At 42.6% G+C, this 25201-nt stretch overlaps 1 protein-coding gene across 11 annotated transcripts in view; it reads right to left on the bottom strand.

The window, feature by feature from the left end:
* The window catches only part of phldb1a (pleckstrin homology-like domain, family B, member 1a), a 38281-nt gene extending 14051 nt beyond the window's left edge, over nt 1–24230 (bottom strand). For 6 of the 11 annotated variants that reach the window (XM_080780707.1, XM_080780714.1, XM_080780716.1 and 3 more), the window contains exons 1-13: nt 21383–21496; nt 18741–18842; nt 17711–17834; nt 16344–16514; nt 14343–14468; nt 11908–13067; nt 9548–9601; nt 7295–7534; nt 4192–4350; nt 3454–3591; nt 2182–2310; nt 455–610; nt 6–116 (exon numbers count right to left, since the gene is read on the bottom strand). In XM_080780707.1, coding sequence (XP_080636833.1) covers nt 6–116; nt 455–610; nt 2182–2310; nt 3454–3591; nt 4192–4350; nt 7295–7534; nt 9548–9601; nt 11908–13067; nt 14343–14468; nt 16344–16514; nt 17711–17834; nt 18741–18842; nt 21383–21385 — 2673 coding nt within the window. In that variant the 5' untranslated portion in view covers nt 21386–21496. Of the gene's footprint in view, nt 1–5; nt 117–454; nt 611–2181; nt 2311–3453; nt 3592–4191; nt 4351–7294; nt 7535–9547; nt 9602–11907; nt 13068–14342; nt 14469–16343; nt 16515–17695; nt 17835–18740; nt 18843–21011; nt 21098–21382; nt 21497–23971 lie in introns of those variants that run through there. The other 5 variants (XM_080780711.1, XM_080780710.1, XM_080780713.1 and 2 more) reach the window with 5 other exon arrangements.
* Between the last annotated feature and the right edge of the window lie 971 nt (nt 24231–25201).

The raw sequence follows: 25201 nt of genomic DNA, 5'->3' as shown, positions 1-25201 counted from the left end.
GTCACCTTTTGCAGCAGCTGCAGGGCCAGGGTTCTGTCTTTAGCCATTCTCTCACATTCTTGAGCTGCCTGCAATCCCATCTGTTTGGCCTGAGCATCCAGAGCTGCCACCCTCTCCTGGAGGGAATCAATCAACAGCAACATCTTATTGTTAATCACCAATGTCACCGTCACGGCCACATATGACAATATGCTGCATTGTTCTTTTTTTCTTTGTTGTGTAACACACACACACACACACACACACACACATAAATATATATAACTATATATATATATATATATATATTCAACAACAACAACAAAAAATATATAGGCTATATACACACACATCCCCCCCAAAAAAATATCCAAACTGGAAAAGTAAAATATAGCTTTGTATATTTGTATATATTCATGTATTGAATATATTTAAAAACATAACAGTGAATTGTCAGTGTGGATGTAGCCTGTACCTTCCTGTGGGTCATACTGCGGTGGTATTCAGCTCGCTCATGGAGGAGCTGGGAGGTCTGCAACTCCTTCCTCTCCTCCAGACTGCTCTCCTCCTCTAGCTGACGAAACTCCAGATCCTCAAACTGTTTGGTCCTACTCTCAAGAGATTCAGACTCCTGATCACACACACACACGCACGCGCACACACATGCACACACACACACACACACACACACACACACACACACACACACACACACGCACACGCAGGATAATCACACTGTTTGAACACGCTGAAGAGAGCAAATATTTTTAGCCTTCCATGCTAGAAGGCTTTCTTATGTTTATTTGTAGTTGTTACATCCCCACCAAAGAGGTCCAGGTGTTATTTTGTGCAAAAGTGCATTATTGGCTATTTCCCCTAATATAAGCCCTCAATGGGGGTTTGGTTTTTGTGCTAATTCGCTTATTTCCATCAAAATAAGTAGTAAAGTGTGCCGCTTGGGATACTATTTACATTATGAAGAGAGGATATATACAAAGACATTTATTTTTGAGTGATGGAAATAAGCGAATTAGCACAACACCCCAATGCCCCATTTAATTCAATGCAATTCAATTAAATTAATTGAGGGGAAATAATGCGCTTTTGCACAAGATAACACCTGGACCTCTTTGGTGGGAACGTAACAACTACAAATAAAGGTAAGAAAGCCTTCTAACATGGAATTCTCCTTTAACCATTGTCCTTATTGCCAAATGAGTGTAATGTTCACAAAAGAAGGCCGTCATTCATGATGAATATTAATATGCAAGTGACTAGCAAGCTCTTAGAGGCGGGGTGCTGAGTGTTAATAGCAATGCATTAGTAGACTTGCAAATAGGAGTTCCCAGTAGGTAAGCGAGACGACGTAACCACAAGAAGTGGCACATACACAGTGTCTATTCATATCTCACAAACATGCAAAGAGCTAATATGAACCTCACAAATGTGCCACCAGCTTTGAAGTAAAAAGAGATCCACAGCAGGGGAAGTAGAAGTGCACAATAAGCAAACTACCAATAGCTCTGTTTGGAGTGCATCAAACAGCGCTAATGTTAAGCCTGATTTATACTTCAAATAGTTGCACGCAGGTGTAGCGTACCGGAAATACAAGTTTACTAGAGCTTGTACATCTGCAATTTCTGGTGCGTGACAGATACAGGACTCAGGAGGAGTTGAACTTGGCACCTGAGAAGTCTGGGCAATGTGAAATCGGCAATTTGTTCCTAAATGTGAAAAAGTTAAGAATAAAAGTATGCTTTGGAAAATGGTCAGAAATAATGTATACAGCCGGGTACATGATTTGAACATGCACGGTACATCATTATCAGACCTAAACTGTTTTTGCCATAAATGATTGTCTATCCACAGATTTTGTATAGGAATAGCTAGGCCTTAAATGACAAAATGTTCAAATCATACATACATTATACTTGACCTTATTCAGACCATTTTCCAAGTCATACATTTATTTCATTCTTTATTTTAGTTTTGGAGAAAATAGTCAATTTAACATGGAGGTGCCCAGACTTCTGAGGTGCCCACTCTTCCGGTTACCTGTGCCTGTGACCCCATGCGCAACTACAGTACGTATAAGTCAGTGCTATTAGGCGTGCGCCGTGCGGTGCCTGCGTTTCTGTCTGTCACTAGGCGTAGTATAACTCACTGTTGCCAGCCAGTGGGCTGCTGTGTGAGAACACTGACCCTGCAGAGTCGCTCCTGCAACTGTTCCCTTAGAGACAAGTCACACTTATCAAACTGCCTCTTCAGCTCATTGTACTCTTCCCTCTGTCTGTCCAGGAGCTGCCGCTCAGCCGACACATTAGCCCTCCCCTAAAACACACGTAAAACATATAAACACACCCACACACACACACACACACACACACACGTGCATGCATGTGTAAATGCATACACAAACACACACACACACACACACACATAGCATACACGCACGGACGCGCACACACACACACACACACACACACACACACGCACACACACACACACACACACACACACACACACACACACACACACACACACGTGGAGCAGCACACGTGCCAACCCAGGAAGAAAAACAAAACACAAATGCCATCTCAAATCCATGCAGCCAAGCGTTCCATGTTAAGTATAATATATGAATGAAGCAGAGGTTAGAGGTCATCAGGACGTTATGGACAGCCAGGCTTCAATCAATTCAGTAGCATTAAATTATGAGACGGCAAAACTGTTTCAGAATAGATTAATGCAATGAATGAAATCACACCCACACGCAAAACAACGACTGCATAAACGGCATAAGCAGACCTAAAACGACAAGTGGGTACATACCGTATGTACATACATGTTAGGGTCAGAACAGTTTGCAAAGGCCTCGAGTCAGCGCATGGCTCAGTTACAAGGTCAACGGTATGTTTTTGTAATTTAAATCAACTTGTCATAGAGTTCGTCGTACATTTACTTTTTGTGTGGGTATGACATCAAGCTCATGTGGAGATTTCATGGTGGTCATTTGTACTGAACAAAGTAATGTTCGACGTTTGACTTGGTTTGGTTGCAAATTTCCCAGGAGGTTGGATTTGTGTGTCTTCAACCCCTACACCTCTCCCTCCCCATCCCCCGTCCCCCGTCATGCAGACCATCAGTATTCATGCACGCATGTTCGAATGAACACACAAGTACACGTAACTATTTTAGTGTGCTGTACATTCTCATGCACACTCTTCACTCTTCAGCTCTTGAGGAACACAAAGTTAACTGATAATTTTAACACTGGAGTACCTATTTCATGTCATTATAGCCTATAGGCGAAAAAGGTAAAGTAATTGCGTGCGTACGTGTGCTTGTGTGTGTGTGTGTGTGTGTGTGTGTGTGTGTGTGTGTGTGTGTGTGTGTGTGTGTGTGTGTGACGGACAGTGCAGACTGGGTTGACAGGGCTATGTTTACTGTTTGCAGCCTGCCCTGCGTGCCCACCTTGCTCTTGTCTCTCTGGGTGGTCTTGTCCAGCTGGCTGAGTTGGAGCTGCAGCTGAGCAATCATTTCATTCTCCACCTCCACCTGTTCCCGCTCCGCCTGGCTCTCGCCCTGCAGCAGAGCTCGCTCCATCTCCACCTGGGGGTTTGGAAGCGTTTTACAATCACTTCATAGATAATAAACGTGTCTTATCTTGTCATCATTATAGGTGAATATTTTCAATACGAATAAAATAAATAAAATATTTTCCTAAAACAATTGTAAAACATTAAAAAGTATACAATGGTACTTGAGTGGTTAAATAACTATGTTGATTGTTTGTGAGATAAGCTCTTCAGTTAATTCAGTATGGAGAAATCAAGGATTTGCACCAATTATGTTAGAATGCTATTGTGCTTTCAAGGCGAAGCTAATCTGATTTACATGTCATGTGATGTAATAGCATTGTGTTGCACAGCAGTAAACTGAATAAATATCAAACAAATAGAATGGAAACTGCAAACAATCCCTTCACCAGATACACATAACAGTAATTTGATTCAAGAGACGTTTTGTTATACAGTGTGATTGCTATTGTTCGCGGTGTGTGTGTGTGTGTGTGTGTGTGTGTGTGTGTGTGTGTGTGTGTGTGTGTGTGTGTGTGTGTGTGTGTGTGTGTGTGTGTGTGTGTGTGTGTGTGTGTGTGTGCCTGCGTGCGTGCGTGCGTGCGTGCGTGCGTGCGTGTGTGCGCGCGCTAACCTCCTGTCTGGTCTCCTGTATGTGCTGCTCCAGCTCAGTGATTGTGTGTTTCAGTTGGTCCACTCTGGACAGCACCATGTTCCTCTCATCCTCCAGGTGAAGCTGGTCCTGGCTGCTGGCTCCTCCAGGCATTACATTATATCCCAACAGCTCTTCACACTGAGGAACACAAAGTTAGCTGATCACTTTAACACTGATCATAAGACCCAATTACTGAATGTCAAGTCTCCTGGTTTTCCTCCGGATATGTATGTATGTATACACTGATTTACTATGACACAATGCATGGCACATAGGAGTCCAACTAGTACTAGTGGTCCACCATAACTCTGAGAGTGTAAGGGTCCATTTGGTTCTATTTACACACTCTCAGAGTTACTGACCTGTAATGGTCATTAAGGGCTATCTCCTTATGGTATTCTGTTAATAGTATTGTCCGCTCATTTTGTATGTCTGTGGCAAAATGTGTATGTTTGGCAAAAATGTTTGACAAAGATGAGCAATGAGTACTATAGTATAGAGCTATTTTAACTAGTGGTGCACGATATTGATTTTTTGAAACCGATACCGATATCGAGAACTTCTTGCTTCTCAAGACCGATACCGATACGATAACCGATAATAAAAATATATAGACATGAATAAAAAATACATACTAGTGAGTAACGGTACATGTAACACAGCTTTGACCTAAGCAATTACAGTATAGTAGGCTATATCAGTGGTTCCCAAAGTGGGGTTCGGGGACCCCCAGGGGTACCTGAGGGAGTTCCAGGGGGTCCCCAGCTAAATTATATAGTTAGGAACCAAATGGACCCTTATGGGTCTGTAACTCTGAGTGTACAAATGGAACATTTCCAGTTGTATACTCTCAGAGTAAAAATAACATTGATTTTACAATATAAATTGGGAGTCCCAGAGCAAATTGTGATTGGCCAGATGACGTATGATGATAAGAGTGCCCCTCACTTCACACAGGTGTGAATTTTTTTAAATGAATAAAAACAACAATATAATGTCTGTGAATGTCTGTGTGTGTCCGGTCAGTTGGCCTCAAAACTTTTCCATGTCAAGGAGCAAGGACCCCAAATTGTTAGCCCACAGACACCCATTTGAAAATATATGCCAGGGCTCTAGCAGTGATTCTCATCATTTTTATTTCAAGGACACCCAGTTTGACATGCATTAGGCTACTGACCCCCCATTTAATGCCATTTACATAAGGGACCTCAATTTATAATTTTTTATTTATATCGTAAAATCAATGTCAACTCTGAGAGGGTACAAATGGAACCAAATGGACCTGTAAGGGTCAATTTCGTTCCATTTGTAAACTCTGACTCCCCGGATCCCACTTTGAGAACCACTATTGTCTGTGTGTGTGTGCACAAACACAAATACAACACTATCCAAGTTCCAGTGATAGACGTTGTTGTTAGCATATAAGTCATTAGCATGGTCTGTAGCATCATGTAGCCAAACAGCTACTACTTCTACATTTCTCAACCAAAACGGTCGCGTCGCGTTTCACAATGCTACACAACTGGAGCAAATTAATAAACTACAACCGGTAACGAGTGACACGCATTCAACAGCGCGATGAATGAACGAGCACCAATACGCGCTCGTCAGCTGCTGTCACCGTTCGTATGAATGCGAGTCAGTGAGTGAAATGAGAGAGGGGAGATAGAGAGGAGAAGCAGGCGGGGCTATTAGCCTGCTATGGAACTACACACTGCAACAGACAGAGTGGAGAAGCGTCTCTCTCTCGCTCGTCTCAGCCGTTCCTCCGGAGAGATTGGCGACTCGGGGAGCGTTTGGGCGCACCACAGAAATGATTGGTAGTCCCATAGTTGCTACCAACTATATTTTTATGTCTCACAGATAAAATTTCAGGCGCATTTGCGTCCAAAATGATCGCAATTTCGAGCCCATATAAAGTATATTATCGGCGCTATTATAACGTTATCGAATTTATCGGGATGACGTCATAATTGCTAATATCGGGTCGCAATTTATCGGGACGATAATTATCGTGCATCCCTAATTTTAACCGAAGAAAGTAAAAGGAAGTGAGGTACCAGGAAAGGCTATGAAAGTTCCAAGGAAGCTTAGTGAAGGAATGGAAATGGTCACATGACTGGGCTGTGCCATGAAACTTTCATGGACACTTTCATGGGAGCCAAAACTCACATCGGAAGTTCAATGAATACACGGCAGTGAATGGAGCCGGCTGGACCAGCTCATAACAAACATTATTTCTGAACAATGTAGACCTTTGTCATATAATCGGTTCAGGAATATAAAAGAAGACATATCACAGGTTGTTTTCGAATCACTTGTTTTTCGATGTGCACAGAATGCACAGTATATAATTGTATTTGAGGATCTAAACAGCAGCAGGTATCATTTCTGGCTTGGAGGTATCGTGAGATTTGACGAACAGACAGGAAACGGTGGAAAGTCTCGCGATACTTACGTTCAGAAAGGTGCTTTGTGCACTTAAGGGCACGTTCGGAAATATCGCACCAAAGCGCACTCGCCTATTAATTTGCATTGCACAGTGCACTCAGTGCGCTATTTTCGAACCCGCCCTTAGATACCATACCTCTATAAAATAACACAGTGTACACATCGAAAAGCAACACAGCAGACAATAATGTGTTACATGTCTTCTGTTATTTTCCAGAAGCTATTACTTTACAAAAGGTCTCAGTCATTCAGAAATAGTGTTTGTTCATGAGCTGGTCAATGAGCTCTCATGACTCCAGTACATTCTGACGAACTTCCTGGTGTAGTTGAAAGCATCCATGGAAGTGTCATGGCGCAGCCCAGTCACGTGACCATGTCCTTTCCTTCTCAAAGCTTCCTTGGAAAGCCAGCATGGCGATGACCCCTGATTCTAACCATAATTGTTACAAAACCCCTACATAGCCCAAAGTTTTACAATGCATTACATGTGCAGACGAATGCGCACCAAACGTGCACGTTTATGTGCATAAACTTACCTCCGGAGTTAGGTTAGGGTCGCGAGTCAATGGAAGCATTATTTTGGGGTTGGGAGCTGCATAGTTTGGTAAACCCATGCTGTACTGTATCTCACCTCTTGATGGGTGCTCTCCGTGCTGCTGGACTCTTCTCTCTGGTACTCCTCGTCACTCTCTCTCCGCCTCGGAGCCTTCTCTCCGCCCTGGGCAGTCGGCCCACCTCCAGACTCGGGGCAGGTGCCTCTGGCATGCCCCTCCCTCGTCCCTGCCTTCCCTGTGTGGCCCAGCTCCTCTGGCCCGTCCTCCTGGTTGTATCCGGCACACAGGTTCAGGATGGACTCCAGCCTCTTTCGCTCCTATACAGGAGGCGGGAGGGATGAATGGAGATGAGGGGTTAACACGGCCAGATACAATGCAGATCCTATTCCTGAGCGGCCTGAAATGTCCTTGCATGACATTGTCCCTTTGAAGCAGCTGTTGGCAGCGGCCAGCTGTAACCTGATAGCTGAACATGGCGACGTTGACGTGATCTGTGCCTCAACATGGAGCGTGTAATACCCTATGCCAGGGCGAGTACTGTACACAGCATATGAAAACAGAATCCTACTAGAGCATGCCAGACGCTAGTATTTGGCAGGTTCAGAGATGGGCAATGAGTTGGATCACTTCTGTCACAGACATCATAGAAAGAAGTGAGCCACATGGAGTTGAACTGATTACTGACCACATTCACACAGCAGCCATTTTATACTTACATCATACCGTGAGGGGTGGGGGTGTTGGCTCCTGAGAGAGTTGCAGTGTGTAATATGTACAGTATATGTATAGGACTGGCAAACTCCAAAAGAACACACAGGACACCAGGGGGGGTCAGTTGGAATAGGAAAAGAGAGGACAATATATATTTAGGAAATGTGTAACTCTGTGCTTGGGGTTGGAAGTATCGGCTCCCCTGGACCAACTGGACCTATCGGCTTTGTTGGTAGAGCTTTGTGTGGCGTTTGTGCCGCCGTGCCTACAGTATATTCCTGATTTGCATCCTTCCAGACTTCCATGGAGTAAAATGTTAAAACATAGTTTTTTACGTTTTTCACCTATAATGAGTGACATGCCCAAAATATGGCCAGGGTTTGTGTTGAGAGCTGTTGAAGCCAAGGACCAGTTTCACCAGGAGGACACCCTCCACAGCCTTGGCATGAAAAGGTTTTGGAATTCCTGACAATATTGTAATGAATTACCACCTATTTATTACACTTGTACACACAGTAAATAAACGGTCGTCTCAAAGACATGGTCTCAAAAACATAACTGGCAGAAAAAGACATAAACCTTTAGGGAAGACTCCTTAGACAGAGACTAAGAAAATATTTTATTTTAACATGCTCATGAAGTGAAAAGTGCAAAAAAGCAGAAAATGTTTCAGTCTTAGGACCTTCGTCAGTGCTGTATGAGTGGATCACAGAGTCTTTTTCTGACAGTTTTCACTTACAGTAAATAGAAATGGATAGCTACAGACTGCACCACATGATACCATGCACAAACCCCTCATCAACACTCATTTTGCTCTTAACTCTGGGATGAGAGCTGCTTTAGTTGCTGCCCTTGGTGCTTGCATGTGATCATTTTAAAGCCTGACTGCTTCTTCTTTCCAGTGGCTTTGTTTATTTCATTTTCCAATGATAGGTTCTGTCTCTGCTCAGTCTATACAGTATATTCTCTTGTCACCACTGTATATTTCATAAATTGATTTATACTTTTTATCCAGTAAAATAACAGTGCAGGCTGCCGCTGGTAACAATAACACAGATATGTGTTAGTGATGAAAAACTAAACTTTGTATCTGAAGTTCATGTGATCAGTGATCTCTAACCTATCGATCTAAGATCTATATCTATATCTCTCTATACTGTATTTTTCCCCTGTTCTATCATTCTGTCTACTGGATCGTTTATTGATAGGACAGTAGACTGACAGGAAATGGCTGGATCGGGCCTGGATCTAAGCTTTTAAAGAATATGGTTTGACAGATAATATGGAAATAAATACCCTTGGCCCAAATGGGCCTGATGTAAGAGGCCCTCAGAAGCCGGGCTCCTCTGCTTTCCTATATACTAACTACGGTACTCAAATCTAGGCCCAACAAGCCTGTGGTTCTTAGGATCTATGCTTTGCTGAGTTTGCTCTGAAGCCAATAGAGATGGCTAATGTTTGTGAGTAAACAAAGCTATTCATCATCCTCAGTAGGTGGATATGAATTATAAGTTGATCCAGTGGGAGTTGAACAGACAATGTGGAGGAGGGGTCTGTGCAAACAACGCTATTCTAAATGTAATGTTGTTTAGAATGCATGATAGAAAATCCACACAAACCTGCAGTAATTGTCTAAGCAAACTGCTAGCTGGCATTGGCAGGGTGGGACCTTCCTGTCCACAGAATAGCAAGAAGAGGAAACTACTGTCACAAAGAGATCATTCCTTTTAAATCATTATTATATTAGTGGTTAAACTACTGTATGGAAATCAAAGACAAGTCATATTAAAGTCTTGCTGTTTAACATTAATTTTAGTAGTCTGTTTTAGCCACACCCCTTTGGGCCCCCGAGAATATTTTGGAAAGCAACAACATACATAAATACATTTCTAGTACATTTCCGGTGCCTAAGTAATTTTTGGGGGGCCGACACTTGTGAATAATAATAAGAAAGCACATTTGCTGTATGTGGAATGGTTATTGTGAAAAATATACTATCAAGAAAAGAATCAACTTTTGTTTAATTTAAAACGTTACAAAGGATGACTTTAAGCAATGTTTTTTTTTAATCTGAAACTGTACTGAAATAAAACAAGCCGGCAGCCAGTCTGTAAAACGACTCACCGGTCATTGCAATTGATGCTAAGACTAACCTTTCTACTCTGGCTGTGACCTTTACAATTAATGACAGATAAACAGCAGTGCACAAAGAAAGCGTTTCAAGAGAACAAGGGTTTGTATCTCCATGTTTGATCAGCATCAATCATACAATGCCTCTTTAAAACAGTCAGAAAAGAATAGCAACTATAGTAAGTAAGTAAGTAAGTAAGTAAGTAAGTAAGTAAGTGAGTTAGTAAGTAAGTAAGTTAGTTAGTAAGTAAGTACATTTTAATTCGGTGCATTTAAAAGAGCACATATATACATACATATTTGTATATACCAGTAAGACGCGCAAACGCGGGAAGCGAACGCAGCTCGTACATATTTAAGTTAAGTTATTTTTAAGTTAAGTTTTTAACTTAGCCATAACCATATAAGGAGTCCCCAAAGCAGCTATACGTCCAAATATGGAGTGTGTTGCATCAATCACAAACAAATCACTCAGCTCCATATATGGGCACAAAGGTGGGACACACAGACAGACACACAGACAGACAGACAGACAGACAGACAGACAGACAGACAGACAGACAGACAGACAGACAGACAGACAGACAGACAGACAGACATATTAATGTAAGATGATAATATAGATTCTTATTATTGCATTCTTAAACAATACAATGTCTAAAATAAATGCTGTTGGATGCAATATGAATTTAAATTGATTTGCTGTATTAAAGATTCCTATGGTCTGCTTTATGTCCCAAGAATCAGAACTCAATGTGGAGAAGCAGCATTCAGTTTTTACGCACCACATATCTGGAACAAACTCCTAGTCTGCTACAACTCCTAGTTATTTTAAATCACAGCTAAAAGCTGTTTGTTTCTGCCTTTTACTGAGATTTCTTTAGTAATTCTTCTGCACTATAATTTTACTCACTTTATTTTTCTATAAAAGTTTAAACTTTTATAGTGTCCTTAGTTGTATCCTATTACCAAATTCAAATGTAATAACGTGTTTCTTTTGCTGAAATTTGCTATACTTGAAAATAAAGGACCTGATAAGGTCTTATAAGAGAATATAGGTGTGAGAAACAAACTCATTGGGGAGTGTATCTGTACCTTTACTCACATACTGTATACAGAAAGTTACCATAGTGATCAGATGGCCTCCCACTCCACCACAGTTGCATGTTGTCAATAACTGTCTTATTTGTTACCAGAAACCTCTTGGTTCCTGAAATAGCCTGTGCTCATGGACAGACGGGAATTGCCCCCTCTGTGGTCCCTTCAGCTGTTAGGCTCCGGCTGGGGTGGGCTGAGGAATGATGGAGGGTGGGCGGGTGCGGACTGAGGATGGCTAAGAACTATGCTTGTTCTTTTAGGGCTTCTATGAATATAAGTGGGAACTTCCAGTCAAGAGGAGGCGTCTTTATATCTGAAGGTCACTCTTTTATCGGTTAAACATAGTGATGAGAGGTATCTGGCTATGCCCTCTGCACATGTACCCTCAGACTTGCTGAGCAATGTACACTGGCATTTCAGACTCGGGCCAAATTGGTAAACCATGCCACCAGCACCATGGGGAGCTGAGCTTGTGGCTGTGTGCCAGGACACTCAGACCTGCTGTCTACCATGCTAGTAGGCTAGAATTATTGTCAACCTTTAATGCAAAGAAACATACAGAAGAAAAAGACCATGCACCCACTCATAGGAAGCAGGGACTCCAGAGAGAGGAGGACGATATGTGTCTTTAGAAATACTAATGTACAAATCCAAGGTCACCACTGAAAAGGGAACTGATCCATTCTGACAGAAATGGATCAGGTTTTATGTTTACAGTATACATGGTTCAGTTCAGTCTTAAATCACTTACCAGCTTCTCCATCTCTTGCTCACGGAGCCTCTCCTCTATCTGCCAGCGATGGTATTCCAGCAGCTCATCCTCGTCACTGATTTCAGAGATGCTGTTTTTGCGTCCCCTGGTGTGAGGCTTCATCAGAAAAGGGTCTCTACTGGCGGTGCAAGAAGCCTTCCTCTGGCTCTGAGGGCTGGTCAGAGGAGATGAGCTAGACAAAGAGCCCGGTCCCTGGATAAGGGCATGCCCCCCACCCTGCTCTTTAACCAAGCCCCAGGTCAGTGATGGACTCTGAGCACTCGGTGGCCTCATGCTTTGCTCCTCTGAGCTAATCACAGGTCTGCGTGGTGCCCGAGGACTCTCTGGGACTGGCTTAACAGTGGACGTATGGGAGGAGAGGGAGGAAGACGAGCCATGGAATCCTGGGGTACCTCTGCGAGACATGGAGGGGCTGGGAGGAGGCAGCTCTCTTAGAGCGGTGCATCCATTTGGATCTGGAGCCCTGTACCTTTGCAGAATGTCAGTGTTGGAGAGCAACGGACTGGGCTCTCTCAGGGGACTAGGAGGTCTCTTCTGTAGGGAAGAGCCTCTTAACCTAGGGCTTGATGGAGCTACAGGGGGCATTTTGGGAGTCAGTCTGGTATTAGAGATCGGGGATGGACTGTGATTTGATTTAATGTTTTCTGTCTCCTGATCTGGCCATGTGCAGTTTGGTGTAGGACTCGAAGATGCCTCTGTTTGGGTGCTCCTTAAACGTTTAGGGCTTCCTGGCACTCTCTGTCCACCCGCAGGTGCAGCGGAGATGGTCCGAGGAAGTGGAACAGGAGGTTGGTTGGTTTGGGTGGAGCTTATAGAACGGGCTGGCACCGGAGGAGCTGATGCTCCGTGCATCTCACCGGGAAGGTGCAGGGATGGGGAGCTTCTGCCATAGCTGGAGTCCTTTGATGTGGCTGCTGGCTTGGAGTAAAACGAGGCAATCCCTTGCAGTCCGCTATCTCTTCCGTTGAGCATGGCTGGATGAGGAGACTGGGGAATCAGGTGATGGGCAGGTTTCCTAGGCCTTGAGGACGGTGAGTTCTGAGATTCCTTCAGCACCAGAGAGTCCTGGAGGTCCTTCTCTATGTTGCTGGCCAGGGAGCCTTGTCCTAGGTGGCTCCCGTTCAGAGCACCATGGGCATCTGTAAGAAAGGACATGGAAGCATTATGAACTAGAATGGAGCACAAATGAAAGTATAGCCAATGGAAAGTATAAACACACTATATAGCCAAACAATCAAGCACGCATGAACACAAATGTGCACGTACACACACACACACACACACACACACACACACACACACACACACACACACACACACACACACACACACACACACACACACACACACACACACACACAGTACACACAGGCCTTGTTCTACTGCATGGACTCTGACCAAACCCAGGATATTTGGTTTCTCCAATGTGTTGTAATCCTATAGGGATGTGTGCTGCTAAATATAAAAACTACGACCCCATACTTCAATCAGGGCAGATGCAATCTGGGCCTGGTCAGGAAGGAGTGGGTTGCAAACACACCAGACTGGGTGTGGTGGCTCATAGGTCAGGCACCACTTGTCAAAACGACTAAGGTCATAGGAGAATAGAATCTACAGCAGTGGTTGTTTGATTTAAAGACCCCCATAACTCTGAGAGTTTACAAATGAACCAAACAATTGGAACCAATGAACCAATCAAATGCATATTTGGTTCCATTTGTACACTCTCAAGAGCTACAGACCTGTGAGGGTCCATGTGGAATCCCCTCAAAGAACCATGGGAGCTCCCTGGACCCCACTCTGAGAATCAGTACAAGCCACTCTCAGAGTTACAAATGCATAAATTGTGTCATGACTGAAATAGGTTAATATGTAGGCCACAGATAATTAGACTTGTGCAAGATGTCGCTACGTACTGTACTGTATGTCACCACTTGAAATTGTCTATCAAGACTTACCAATTCTCCTTTGACTTGTTGACTTACTATTTTCATTATTTCTTATTGATTGATTGATTGACATATTTGTTATTGAAATAACAGTTTGCAGAATTACAGTACATTTCAAGCACAAACTCAATACAAAGACTGTTAACTGTGAGTGGACGACCCAATTAAGCATTACACTTGTTTACAACAGGGTCCACCTTGTTCAATTCATCAAATCATTTAGAGACGTACAAATAGACACTTCTGTATAGTTAAAGAACAGAACAGAAATTCATCATAAAGGAAGCAAAAAGGGAAAAGAAACATAGTCCCTGTTTGACTGTTTATCTTTTCCCCCCTTCAACCCTTTGAAATAACAATTTAAAGGATTGTAGGAAATGTACTCGAGAAGACCCATACAAATTGGTCCAGACCCATTGTTCGGGAAACACTGTAGTGTAAAAGTTGTTACTACTAGTTGTATACCAGTGTGGTGAGATCTTGGGGTTCCAAAGCCATAGCTTCCTCCAGGCAGCATGCTCTTCATCCTCTGAGCCTCTTCTGGGTGGTTGAACCGGAAGAAGGTAGACTGACCAAAGCACAGCATGCACCCTGTCAGGCCAAATAAACATTATGTGTAAGGAGGAGCAGGTGTGTTTGTGTAGCAGAGTAGCACTGCATGCCTAATGCCTCCCTTTGCAGTGTTACCACTGTCGCAAAATGGATTGCTCTGGGTGGAATCTCTGTCGGTCCTTTGCTCTATGTAAAGTGTCTTGAGACAACTTGTTGTGATTTGACACTTTAATAGAATAGAATAGAATAGAATAGAATAGAATAGAATAGAATTGAATTGAATTGAATTGAAGACGATTCAAACGTGGTTACATGCTGCCAATACGTTTCACTTAATTTGGATGGAAGGCAGCAAAGACATACACTCATTCGAATTATAAATGTTAGGCCATTATATGTTTACATTTCTGCTCATACGAAAACAAACGGATAGGCATACAGTGTTGCTGATGCAGAAAATAGCTTTGACTATCAGCACTCAAACTCAGTCAGCTGCTCAATATTTATGTGTAAAGGGGTCTTACAGGACTACATTTAACAAGCACTAACACTATATTGAGTTTTCAATGTAATCCAAAACTCCTGATGATCCTGTACATAATCTTGCTGGGTAACATGAATCAATGATACATAAGCGACTTGTCGCTTATGTATCTATATGTGGTGCTTGTGGTATCTACTTTTAAGCTGTATCATTACAGAACAATAGGTGATGGATGTGTTCACGTCCACTTTTACATTGAGACTGTAGAATGCATTGAATGTAAACCACAAAACAAGCTAGCATGTGGCCACAGAACAGGTGAGAGAGAGAGAGAGAGAGAGAGAGAGAGAGAGAGGGCATGTGATAAAGCATGAGTCTTAAGAGACTGGATGCCTCTTAGACAGGGGCAGAACATAATGCTGGAATCAATGGAAGAGAGGTTCAGCTTAAAACAGTGGTCAGAAACATGACTATCATGGAGTCTGTTAATTATCTGTTAATTATAACAAACACAATTAGCACTCTAAAACACTGTAAAACAAATGGATACAAGTAATAATAATGGCCATAGCCTATGGATGGATTATAATTATAATAATCATGTGACAATGTCACAATGACATCAATCATTTATCTTTTTCCCCACCTATGTATCCATGCTTTTCCCCCCAATAGGCCTACCTTGTAATTGTATAGTTCCTGAAAATCCGATATTGAAACTTTGTTTCCAGTGGTGAATAATTAGCAGAGATGTTGATTCATATTTCTCAGCATAGTCCTCCCTTAATCCAAGGCTTGAAATAGTGTTGCTGAGCAGTTGCTGCCTCCACACACGCTAACTCAGAACTCTGCCTCAAATGCTGTTTGCAAGGCTTGTGGAGGTGGGGGCTGAGCCGGGGGAGGGGGGACATGCCTGGCCCTTTATGAGGGCAAGTTTGCACGCCACTGGTAGTAGAACAAGGGGCTGTTTTACAATTGTGTATCGTAGTTACACGATGGTCTCTCTCCTCTTTCTCTCAACGTTGAGCTATAAAACATCATCATGCCATCAAAGGAGACTTCACCGTAGTGCAAAACAGCCGTGATAAATTAAAAAAAACACCCTCGATTATTTGCTTATGAAAAACGATGGTCTAATTAGTTGGCAACGAATTTAGCCATACATTTATCATTCGATTAGTTGTTACAGGCTTATTATATTTATAGGTTCCTAAAATGAGTGAAATAGACAGGAGGTTTGTTTTCCCTAATTCAACAACCACAGAATATTGATCCATCCATGTCATCCTATTGATGGCATAGTAAGAAGAAAAAATACAATAATACATCAAAATAATAATCATCATCATCGTTAGAATCATTTCAATATTGCAATACAGGTAGCCTAGTTGTCTATGTTTTTTTGTGTAGTGTGTGTGATGGTGCTATACCTTGTGTCAGGCGAACAGGCTTGGTGGCTGGAAGGCCATCTACAGAGCACTGGTTTCCACATGGGTGCAGGGTGATGCAGCCTCCCTGCTTTTCAATGTAGCAGTGCTGAGTGGAGATGCCTGCACCTTGAAGAGGGATGTCTGCACCCTCACTTCCCAATGTATTCCTCCCTGCAACAGTAGGCAACACATGATCATTCACTGTAGGGATTTACTGGCCTTGAGATGTCTTTTTTAGAAGCCACAGACCAAGTACCGATCTCATATGAGGTCATGACCACAAGACCAAGTTACAAATGGAATCAGACTGAACAAGTGCTTGAATGGGAAACAACAGGTGTTCACCCCAAAGACAATCTTAGGCTGGCAGACGACAGCATTATAGGTTCACGTTGACCCTGTTTTTGTCCTTTTGACCTCTAAAGTAAACTCTTTAACTAGGCATTTCACCTATAGTATGTGCTGCATAGATGGCAACAGAAAAATCACAGAAATTGATAGAATTGACAGGTATGTTGTAAATGCAAATGATTGCTGTGTGCATATGATGTTATAATCTCAGAATGATTTTAGTAATAAGAAGTGTGTGTGTGTGTGTGTGTGTGTGTGTGTGTGTGTGTGTGTGTGTGTGTGTGTGTGTGTGTGTGTGTGTGTGTGTGTGTGTGTGTGTGTGTGTGTGTGTGTGTGTGTGTGTGTGTGTGTGTGTGCGCGTGTGCGTGCGTGCGTGCGTGTTGGGGTGGACGATGGGGTTGGGGGAGGCAGTGCTGGCATTGCAATGTCTGCATGCAGTTCACAGAGAAGATTGTGTGCCCGTAGTTAGGCCAGGTGCTGGACATCAAGGCATCAATGAAAGGACCAAGGAGAGGATAAAAACATCTGCAGTTTCCACTTTCCACAGACTTTTTGTCATTAATAAAAAGTATGTTCTTTGGAGCTATAAAACAGTGTGTGGATGTTTTTATCCACTCCAATGTCTACATGCAGTCAGCCAGTCACATACATGAACCACATGACCTTCAACTGAATGCTATGATTCTTTCTCGTCAATGTATGACTTAGGAATTTGTGTTGTTTGCTTGTGAAAGGTCCAACCTGTGTTAGATCTGACCGTATAAATGAATAGCATTCCTTGTGAATACTACTACATCATATAGCTGACAAGATTACAGATTACATCATGTTTTGCTCAACACAGAGGCCAGAGAATGTACACCGTATGGATGAACAGAATCTATAGAGCTTTTTATATCATGAATACTAGTTTTGTTCAGATACACGGCACACACGTGCGTACACACACACACACACACACACACACACACACGCACACGCACACACAGAGGCCAACCTACAGTATCAGGGCTCACCTTCCTGCAGTGGTAACAAGGTGATGGCTGTGCTCAGACGTCCACTTCCCAAACTAACCAGGTGAGGGCGCTCTGCCTGGACCTTCAAAGACTTGCCAGTCTCAATCAGGTCCAAAGGGGTGCTCTGTCATCACAAACAGGTAGAAAACTGATTTTGCTCAGACACATATGACGTAAATTCTCCATTCATTGTCAATGGGAATTTTGTGTTTTGTGATTGACAATTCGTCTTACTTTGTTTAAGACGAAAATCTACACTAATAGCTGAATATAGGAGCCCCTCAAAAACACGGCACCACTACTACACTACCCAGTCCTCACTGTACTACACTACACTGTATTAAGTGCATCTATGTTAATATTAATGTCTGTTAAGTAAGCACATATCTTTGGATATGATCAGTAACAATTGTATATATTGCCAAATGTTGGCAAATGCCAATGTTCTATTTTGAGGACAGAACATGCATGTTATCTTGTGTTGGAGAAACTGGTTCAGAAAATCTACACTCAAAGTATATAGCCTATATCATGACTATATCTAGAGTACAGTGTATACTATATCATGACTGGTACAGTACGTAGAGTAAAAGTACAATTGATTCTGACTGCGGCTCCTGGCGATCCACCCCTGGATATTCCAGCTCTGTTTCTGTGGTTACTGACCTAAAGACGTAAGCATATGTATGTACGGTATATACTGCACTTGAAGTTGCAGGAGTGGGTAGGCCTACATAGTAACTCCTTAGTGACCTGTAAGGGTCCATTTGGTTCCATTAGTAGTACACAGTTCTGAGTTTAACACAGGCTGTTTATTGTATAGTATCAAGTAAGTTTAATCAACCTGTGCAAAGTAACAAGAGTCCAAAGTAATGTGTGCACGAGAGATACAGTATACTGTAGTATGGCCTAGACTAGAGAAAGCAGTAGCTGGTAATTTTTATCATTAAAAAAGAAAAGGAATCTGCTTTTTACTTACAAGTTTGACTTGAAACAGACTGACAACAATTAAAGGTCACTGATCACTCACCTGTAAGACTTGATGTGTCTGTCGGCCATGCTCCACTGTCGTCCAGTTCACACGGTCCATGTCTGCTGAGTTATCAGTGAAACCATCTGACACGTGAAGATCCTAGAGCATGCACCAGCAATACACATAACAGACCAGTGGGAATTCTGCCTCTACAGCAGCAGTACAATAGGAACAGTGCTCTCCTTAGAAACCCCTCTGTCCCAATTATAAGCCATGTGACAAGGCACACAGTCAGAACTGTCATAATGGGTCATTGTTTCCCAATAACAAGCAACACAACAGGATACATCAAGAAGTTCTGAAGTTGACATTATTTTACAGTTGTAAACTTAAGAAGGTTGCCCATTTGTAGAAGCCACCAGAAAGGTATTACAGTAACTCTATCTCTACTGCCACCTTCTGACAATAATGTTGGCAACTATTTCACTATTTGCTGCTCCCGAACAGGGCCCCAACAGCTGTTACTGTATGTGATATTGTCATACTGTGCCATTATAGGGATTATAAATGGTATTATGCTAAATGCAAGTGTGTAAGGTAGAGTATACCAAAGGTGGTGTGCTGTAGTGGTGCTTTAGTGTAGTGGTGTAGTGGTTCTCAAAGTGTGTCCCCCAGCTAAATATGTTTATATGACCAAAATATGATATATTTTTAGATTTACAGTATCAAAATTGGTTTAACTTTAACCAAGTTAACCCTTTTTGTAGGCTATTTGAAAATAGCCGACCTACAAGCTAACAACGGCTCAGGAGGTAGAGTGGCTGTCTTGGAATACGAAGGTTCCAAGTTGGATTCCCGGCTACTCCTGGCAAAGTGTCGAAGTGTCCTTGAGCAAGACACTGAACCCCTAATTGCTCCTGATGTGCAGGTTGTGCCTTGCATGGTTTCCTCCTCCATCGATGTGTGAATGGGTGAATGTGAAGTACAAAAGTGCTATATAAATGCAGTCCATTTATTACCATTTAATTCCATTTAACAACGCATCCTGATGTGACATTTATTTGAAACATTTTGGAATACGTTTGAAAAATTGTTAACATCAAAAATCTTCTCTTGTTTTCAGATAGTAGACTGTGTGGTCAAGTACATAGGGTTCCATTCCTTGACATAAAAAAAGTTTGAGAACCACTTCTGTGGGGTATACAGTTAGAGGTATACATCACTACTTCCTCTGATCACAAGTCACTATGACTCATGGCTCTCACAAGCACAATAGTAGACAAACCCCACACTCTCAGACAGATGCTACAGATTAGTTCCAGCTGTGAATACATGATCATCAGCCAAGGAGGAAAACAACCACAAAGGACTAGACATGCCTACAAACACACCCACACACACCCACATACACACCCGCACGCACACACACAGACACACACTCACAGATGACTCATCATGCCTGTCAGCTACAAGACGATGGCCCGTCTTTTCTCACCCACAGACAGGGGTGCTGAACTGGGAGAAAAGCCTCAATGGTTCAGGAGGCCCAGAATAATTGGCATCAGTGAAGGCTAAGTACACCGATGGTAAGGACACTCGTTCATGCACCTTTAAATTATTTTCTTGAATACGTAATTTTGGCCAGTTGTTTTTGTAAAAAATGTCAGCAAACAGCGATTACTTTAAAGAGGCACTGAGTAGAATTCTGCTGCCTGTCACCTATAAAAAATTACTTGGAGAGCCATATTTAAGTGACATATCATTCCCTAACCCCAAGGGACGGCCTAATGTAGGGAAAGTCTCTATAAGCGGACTTATTGTCCATCAATGGACAATAAGTAATGATAGAGTATGATTTTCTTCTATTACGGTAAATAACAAATATTAAACAACCCATAATTCCAAGGTTTGTAACTTTCTAGCTTAAGGTTTTGTGCAACGTTTCAATTCAAACAAAAAAATCTCTACGTTTGCCTGTGGACTTTCATGGCGGCATCGGCGTTCATTCAGCCTGTGATGTCACTTCAGATGAGGCAGCTGGGTGAAACCACAAGACTTTATCTGACAATGTGAGTCTCAGTGGGTCCAGTGACCCAGAGAACAGAACATCCCACTGTTCAACTGTGACACCGGCCCCTACTCCACTACTATCAGCCCACAGCCTGTCAACACTGGGCCGGTTCTGGGCCAAATTACACAAGCAGACTCCAGGACAGAGAGAGGGACAGGCACGATGGTGTGTCACACACACATGCACGCAAAAACACGCACGGAATCGCCCACGCGCACATAAAACTCCCACAAGCCTCACTGATTTTGTGCACACACCCAGCTGAAGACATAGTTCCATGCGGCTTTCCTCTGTAACCTGTGATTATGGGGGCAGTTCAGCCCTTCAGGGTTGGTATTGGCTTCTGAAAATAGACACAACCCGCCACATAGTCTGGTCTGCTACTTTTAAAGAGAAATTACTTACATTTAATATAGACTGGGATTGGGCATGCAGGACAACAGCTTAAAAATCTTTAAATATAAAAACAATTGTTGAATACTTTAACATCCAGAAATGAAACCCCTTGAAGAATGTCTGTGAAAAAGGTTAAAATGCTGTAGTCGTGTTGTATACAGTACTAGTGCTGTTGACAGATCTTGTCAACAATTTACTGTATTCATTGTACTGTATGATATTATGCACTTACCATTCCTGTACTCGTAGAGAGTCCAAATAGAAGCTAGGTCCACATAAAATTAATCCAAAGAGCAGTGTCCACATTATTGTTTATGTCTCCTTGCTTACTTCATTCACACTGAGGAGCTCCTCTGCTATTTCCCTCCTCCCCACCCCCATGCCAGTGCAGAGTTACACCCCTGACACGCGGCAGAGGGGGGACACAACCTCAGAGGTGTCCTGCCAAAATTATGGTCTCACTGCAGAGTAAAGGTCACAGCGCCCGCCTCTGTCCTCAGACTTTCTTTACAAACAATCCCCATGACCCCCGATGGGTTAAAGAATTTGACAAATGCACTTAACTAAACATTTCAGAATAGCCAGCCCAAAGGTCAAGTTCAGACCGTCTTCAGAGAACGGAAGGGATGAACTTATTCTCATGGGGTGGATGCTGTTCAAAGATCAGATGGGGACCACACACCAGAAGATCAGAGTTTGGGAACCAATCACTGCAATGCACTGAGCATAAGGAGTAAGGACACATCTAGAATGATCAGAGGGTATTAGTAAAACAGACACTGACTGAGTCTATGAGGTTTGGGGTCCGGAGTGGAAATGTATGGACATGTGGCGTAGAAGTATAGGAGGTGGAAAAGACCTTGTGTCGTTTCTTTCAGCTTCCTGTTCTGTGCGTGCTGTTGACAAAACAAAGGAGGGGACTTTCCAATCTGGAAAACTGTTGAATAATGATTTACAAGATGACTTAGTGTTGCGGCATCACTAGGGCTGGGATACAAAAATACTATGTTCCACAGGAAGTGAGTGAACATGTGAGCCATCTTTTCAGAAGTCCCACAGGAACAATCTGGCTGGAAGAGAACAAGTGGGGGAGAGAAAGTAGAAAGAGTCACTATTGATCTCACCAAGTATTTTCCCATGTTCAAGGCCCAAGATGAGAGGCAGGAAGTGGAGCAGATGACTATTCATTCAGGGAAATGAAAACAAACAAATAAATAGAGACTGCTAAGTTACCAGATGGGCTTCGTCAAACGAGGCCTACAGGGCAGCACTGCAGCAGGTAGCTAGGTTTCTATGAGTCAACTTCCATGATGACTCTCAAAGCGATGGAAGTTACATATGGAAGTGTGGGTGGGGGGACAGCTGAATAGAAGCCCTCAAGTTTGCTCAGAAAGTTTACAGCTAAATACCAAAATAAAGGAAACATTTTCCAAGGGTGGTCTTCACTGACCTGCATCATGCACATTGACAGTGGGTGGCTGGTGAAGGTGTTGGAAAAGCAGAGGGAAATGCTTAAGTTGAATGTCCATAGCCTCTGGTTATGGACCACCCACTGTGAAATGGCTTAAAAATGAACAAACCAAAAAAAAAATAGCTCAAAAGTGAGACTGTAGAATGTTATTTCCACTATTCAAACATTTGAAAATGAATATTTTGGAAATGTATTACAATAATAACATGCCGTTGGATCCTCTCTATTTGGTTGTGTGTGTTTCTGTTTGTTTGTTAACAACTTGAGAATGGGTTTTAAATTCAATATCACAATCATGATCAAGGTCGATTCGAGAAGGCATAGATGAATTTTCAAGCTTCCTAAAGACCTTCTTGAGTTTTGGGTTAAAATATGTACAAAGTTCAAGGTCACAATGAAGAGACTATAATAAGCGATGCGGGCAGGGTTTGCACTTAGTGCCAGGTGCACCTGCACACCATAAAGAACCCTATGGATGAGTGAGAAGTCTGGTTGGCAACAGTGAGCACATTCATTAATCTCAGCTTTGCTGTCTTCTGATGGTGTTCTCTGATCAGCCTCTAATGGAATCACTTTAACCCTGGCATCCCAATTGTGCTCTTGTCATTAAACGAAGATTTAAAAATAATAGAACAATGGCAACGATTTTTCAAAAATAGACAATCTATAAGCTAACAATGCTTGTAGATTGGCTATTTTCTAAAGTATTTGCACAGTTACAAAGCAGGCAGACTGATCTCCCACACATGAAAGTGGCCATTCATGAGCGTACTGGGTTTGGACCATGATCCAACTTTTAACTATTGCTCTCTCTCTCTCACACACATTGCACACTGCAAGAGTCCTCTCGTGAGTCAGAAGAACCATAGTGTGACACCTGTGTTATTTGGTTTATGCCGTAAAACTGGGCGCACATAAAAATCTCTAACATTTGCAAGCAACCACGCACGCACGCATGCACAGTTGCACACACACACACACACACACACACACACACACACACACACACACACACACGTATATATATATATATATATATATATATACACACACACACACACACACACACACACACACACACACACACACACACACACACAATGTGAGGAATAACTGGGCCATGTGAGACTAGAACCCCCTAACACACACTGGTACAATAGCCCCATTATTGCTTTCCCTCTTTCAGCCACCCTCCACTCCCACCTCCCTCTCTCTCACACACGCACGTATTGCACTCTCGCACGCACACACACTCACACACACACACACACACACACACACACACACACACACACACACACACCAGCTTATTGCAATACACAAGCACACATACATTTGCATAAAACTTACCGGAGCTGGTTAATAATTTCTTCCAGTGAAATGTTAAAGTCCAAAATTCCTTCTAAGAGACAACGCATTCTCCCAAGTCATAATATGAAAGCTCTCCCAGGTCCATCCTGTAATAATGTCCTTAATGTCTTGATGTTGCTTGCTGTTAGGTTGTTGAAATGCTCAGAAACTGATTAAAGATCTCCACATCATCACTCCCTCCATCTGTCCCCCCTCCTCTCTATCTCCGCCTATCACTGCTTTTTCTTATTCATTTGCATCATCCCACTCTGTCTTTCCCTCATTACACTCTCTCTCTCTCTCTCTCTCTCTCTCTCTCAAACACACACACACACACACACACACACACACACACACACACACACACACACACGCACGCACGCACGCACGCACACACACACACACACACACACACACACACACACACACACACACACACACACACACACACACACACTGTTAATACAAGGCAGATTTGTTCTCTTGCTAATCATGCTCAAACCACTTCAAACCCTAGCTCAGACCAGATTTAATAACTATTTTACAGGGGGGTTGTTGAGTTGGATCAAAGTCTGAGGTCAACAAAAACAAGTTCCCTTAAATGGTCATTTTTGCATACATGTGTTCTATTTTGTCGCAGCTTCATGCTAAGCTATTTAAATTCTTAAATAGCACATTTCACTGTGCTGCTCATTTGATATATTTTCCCGTCAATTTCAACAAGACAATTTGAGTGGGTATCCCATACCAGTAATTTCACTGAGCTGTAATTATTACAATCTGATATGATGTCCTGTGTGTGATAATGTTGTGTTAATGCATTGCTGACTTTCAGTCTCTCAACAAAAGTGAAAGGGTCATTTCAATACCAATGCTGTGCAAAAGTGCAGATGCTTAAAGTTCTTCAGGGTATTTTGATAGCGTGGCTCCTCAGAGGCTAGCCTCGGAAACCCAGACGTTTTATTCCCTTTAAGAAAGAAACTCAGAGGCGAGCATCTAGAAGAGTGTCAGTCTGTCTTGTCTTTCTGTCTGTGTGACTGTCCGTAGTTGGTCCATAGCTAATCTCGCAAACTGCAGGACTGATCAGTGCCAATCTTGTGCACACTGCCAGTAGGCGATAGAATTAGGCTAGGGACTATTAATATTGTTATTATTTGAATGTTTTTTGACTGAGCAGAGCACCACTGTGGAAATGATAGTCAGCACAGCCAATGGATATTGAAATATTTC

This window comes from Protomyctophum bolini (assembly GCF_963924005.1).
Source record: "Protomyctophum bolini genome assembly, chromosome: 13".
Classification (NCBI taxonomy): Eukaryota; Metazoa; Chordata; class Actinopteri; order Myctophiformes; family Myctophidae; genus Protomyctophum; species Protomyctophum bolini.
The sequence above is the reverse complement of the archived record's forward strand: the minus strand, read 5'-3'. Positions and strand labels throughout refer to the sequence as shown.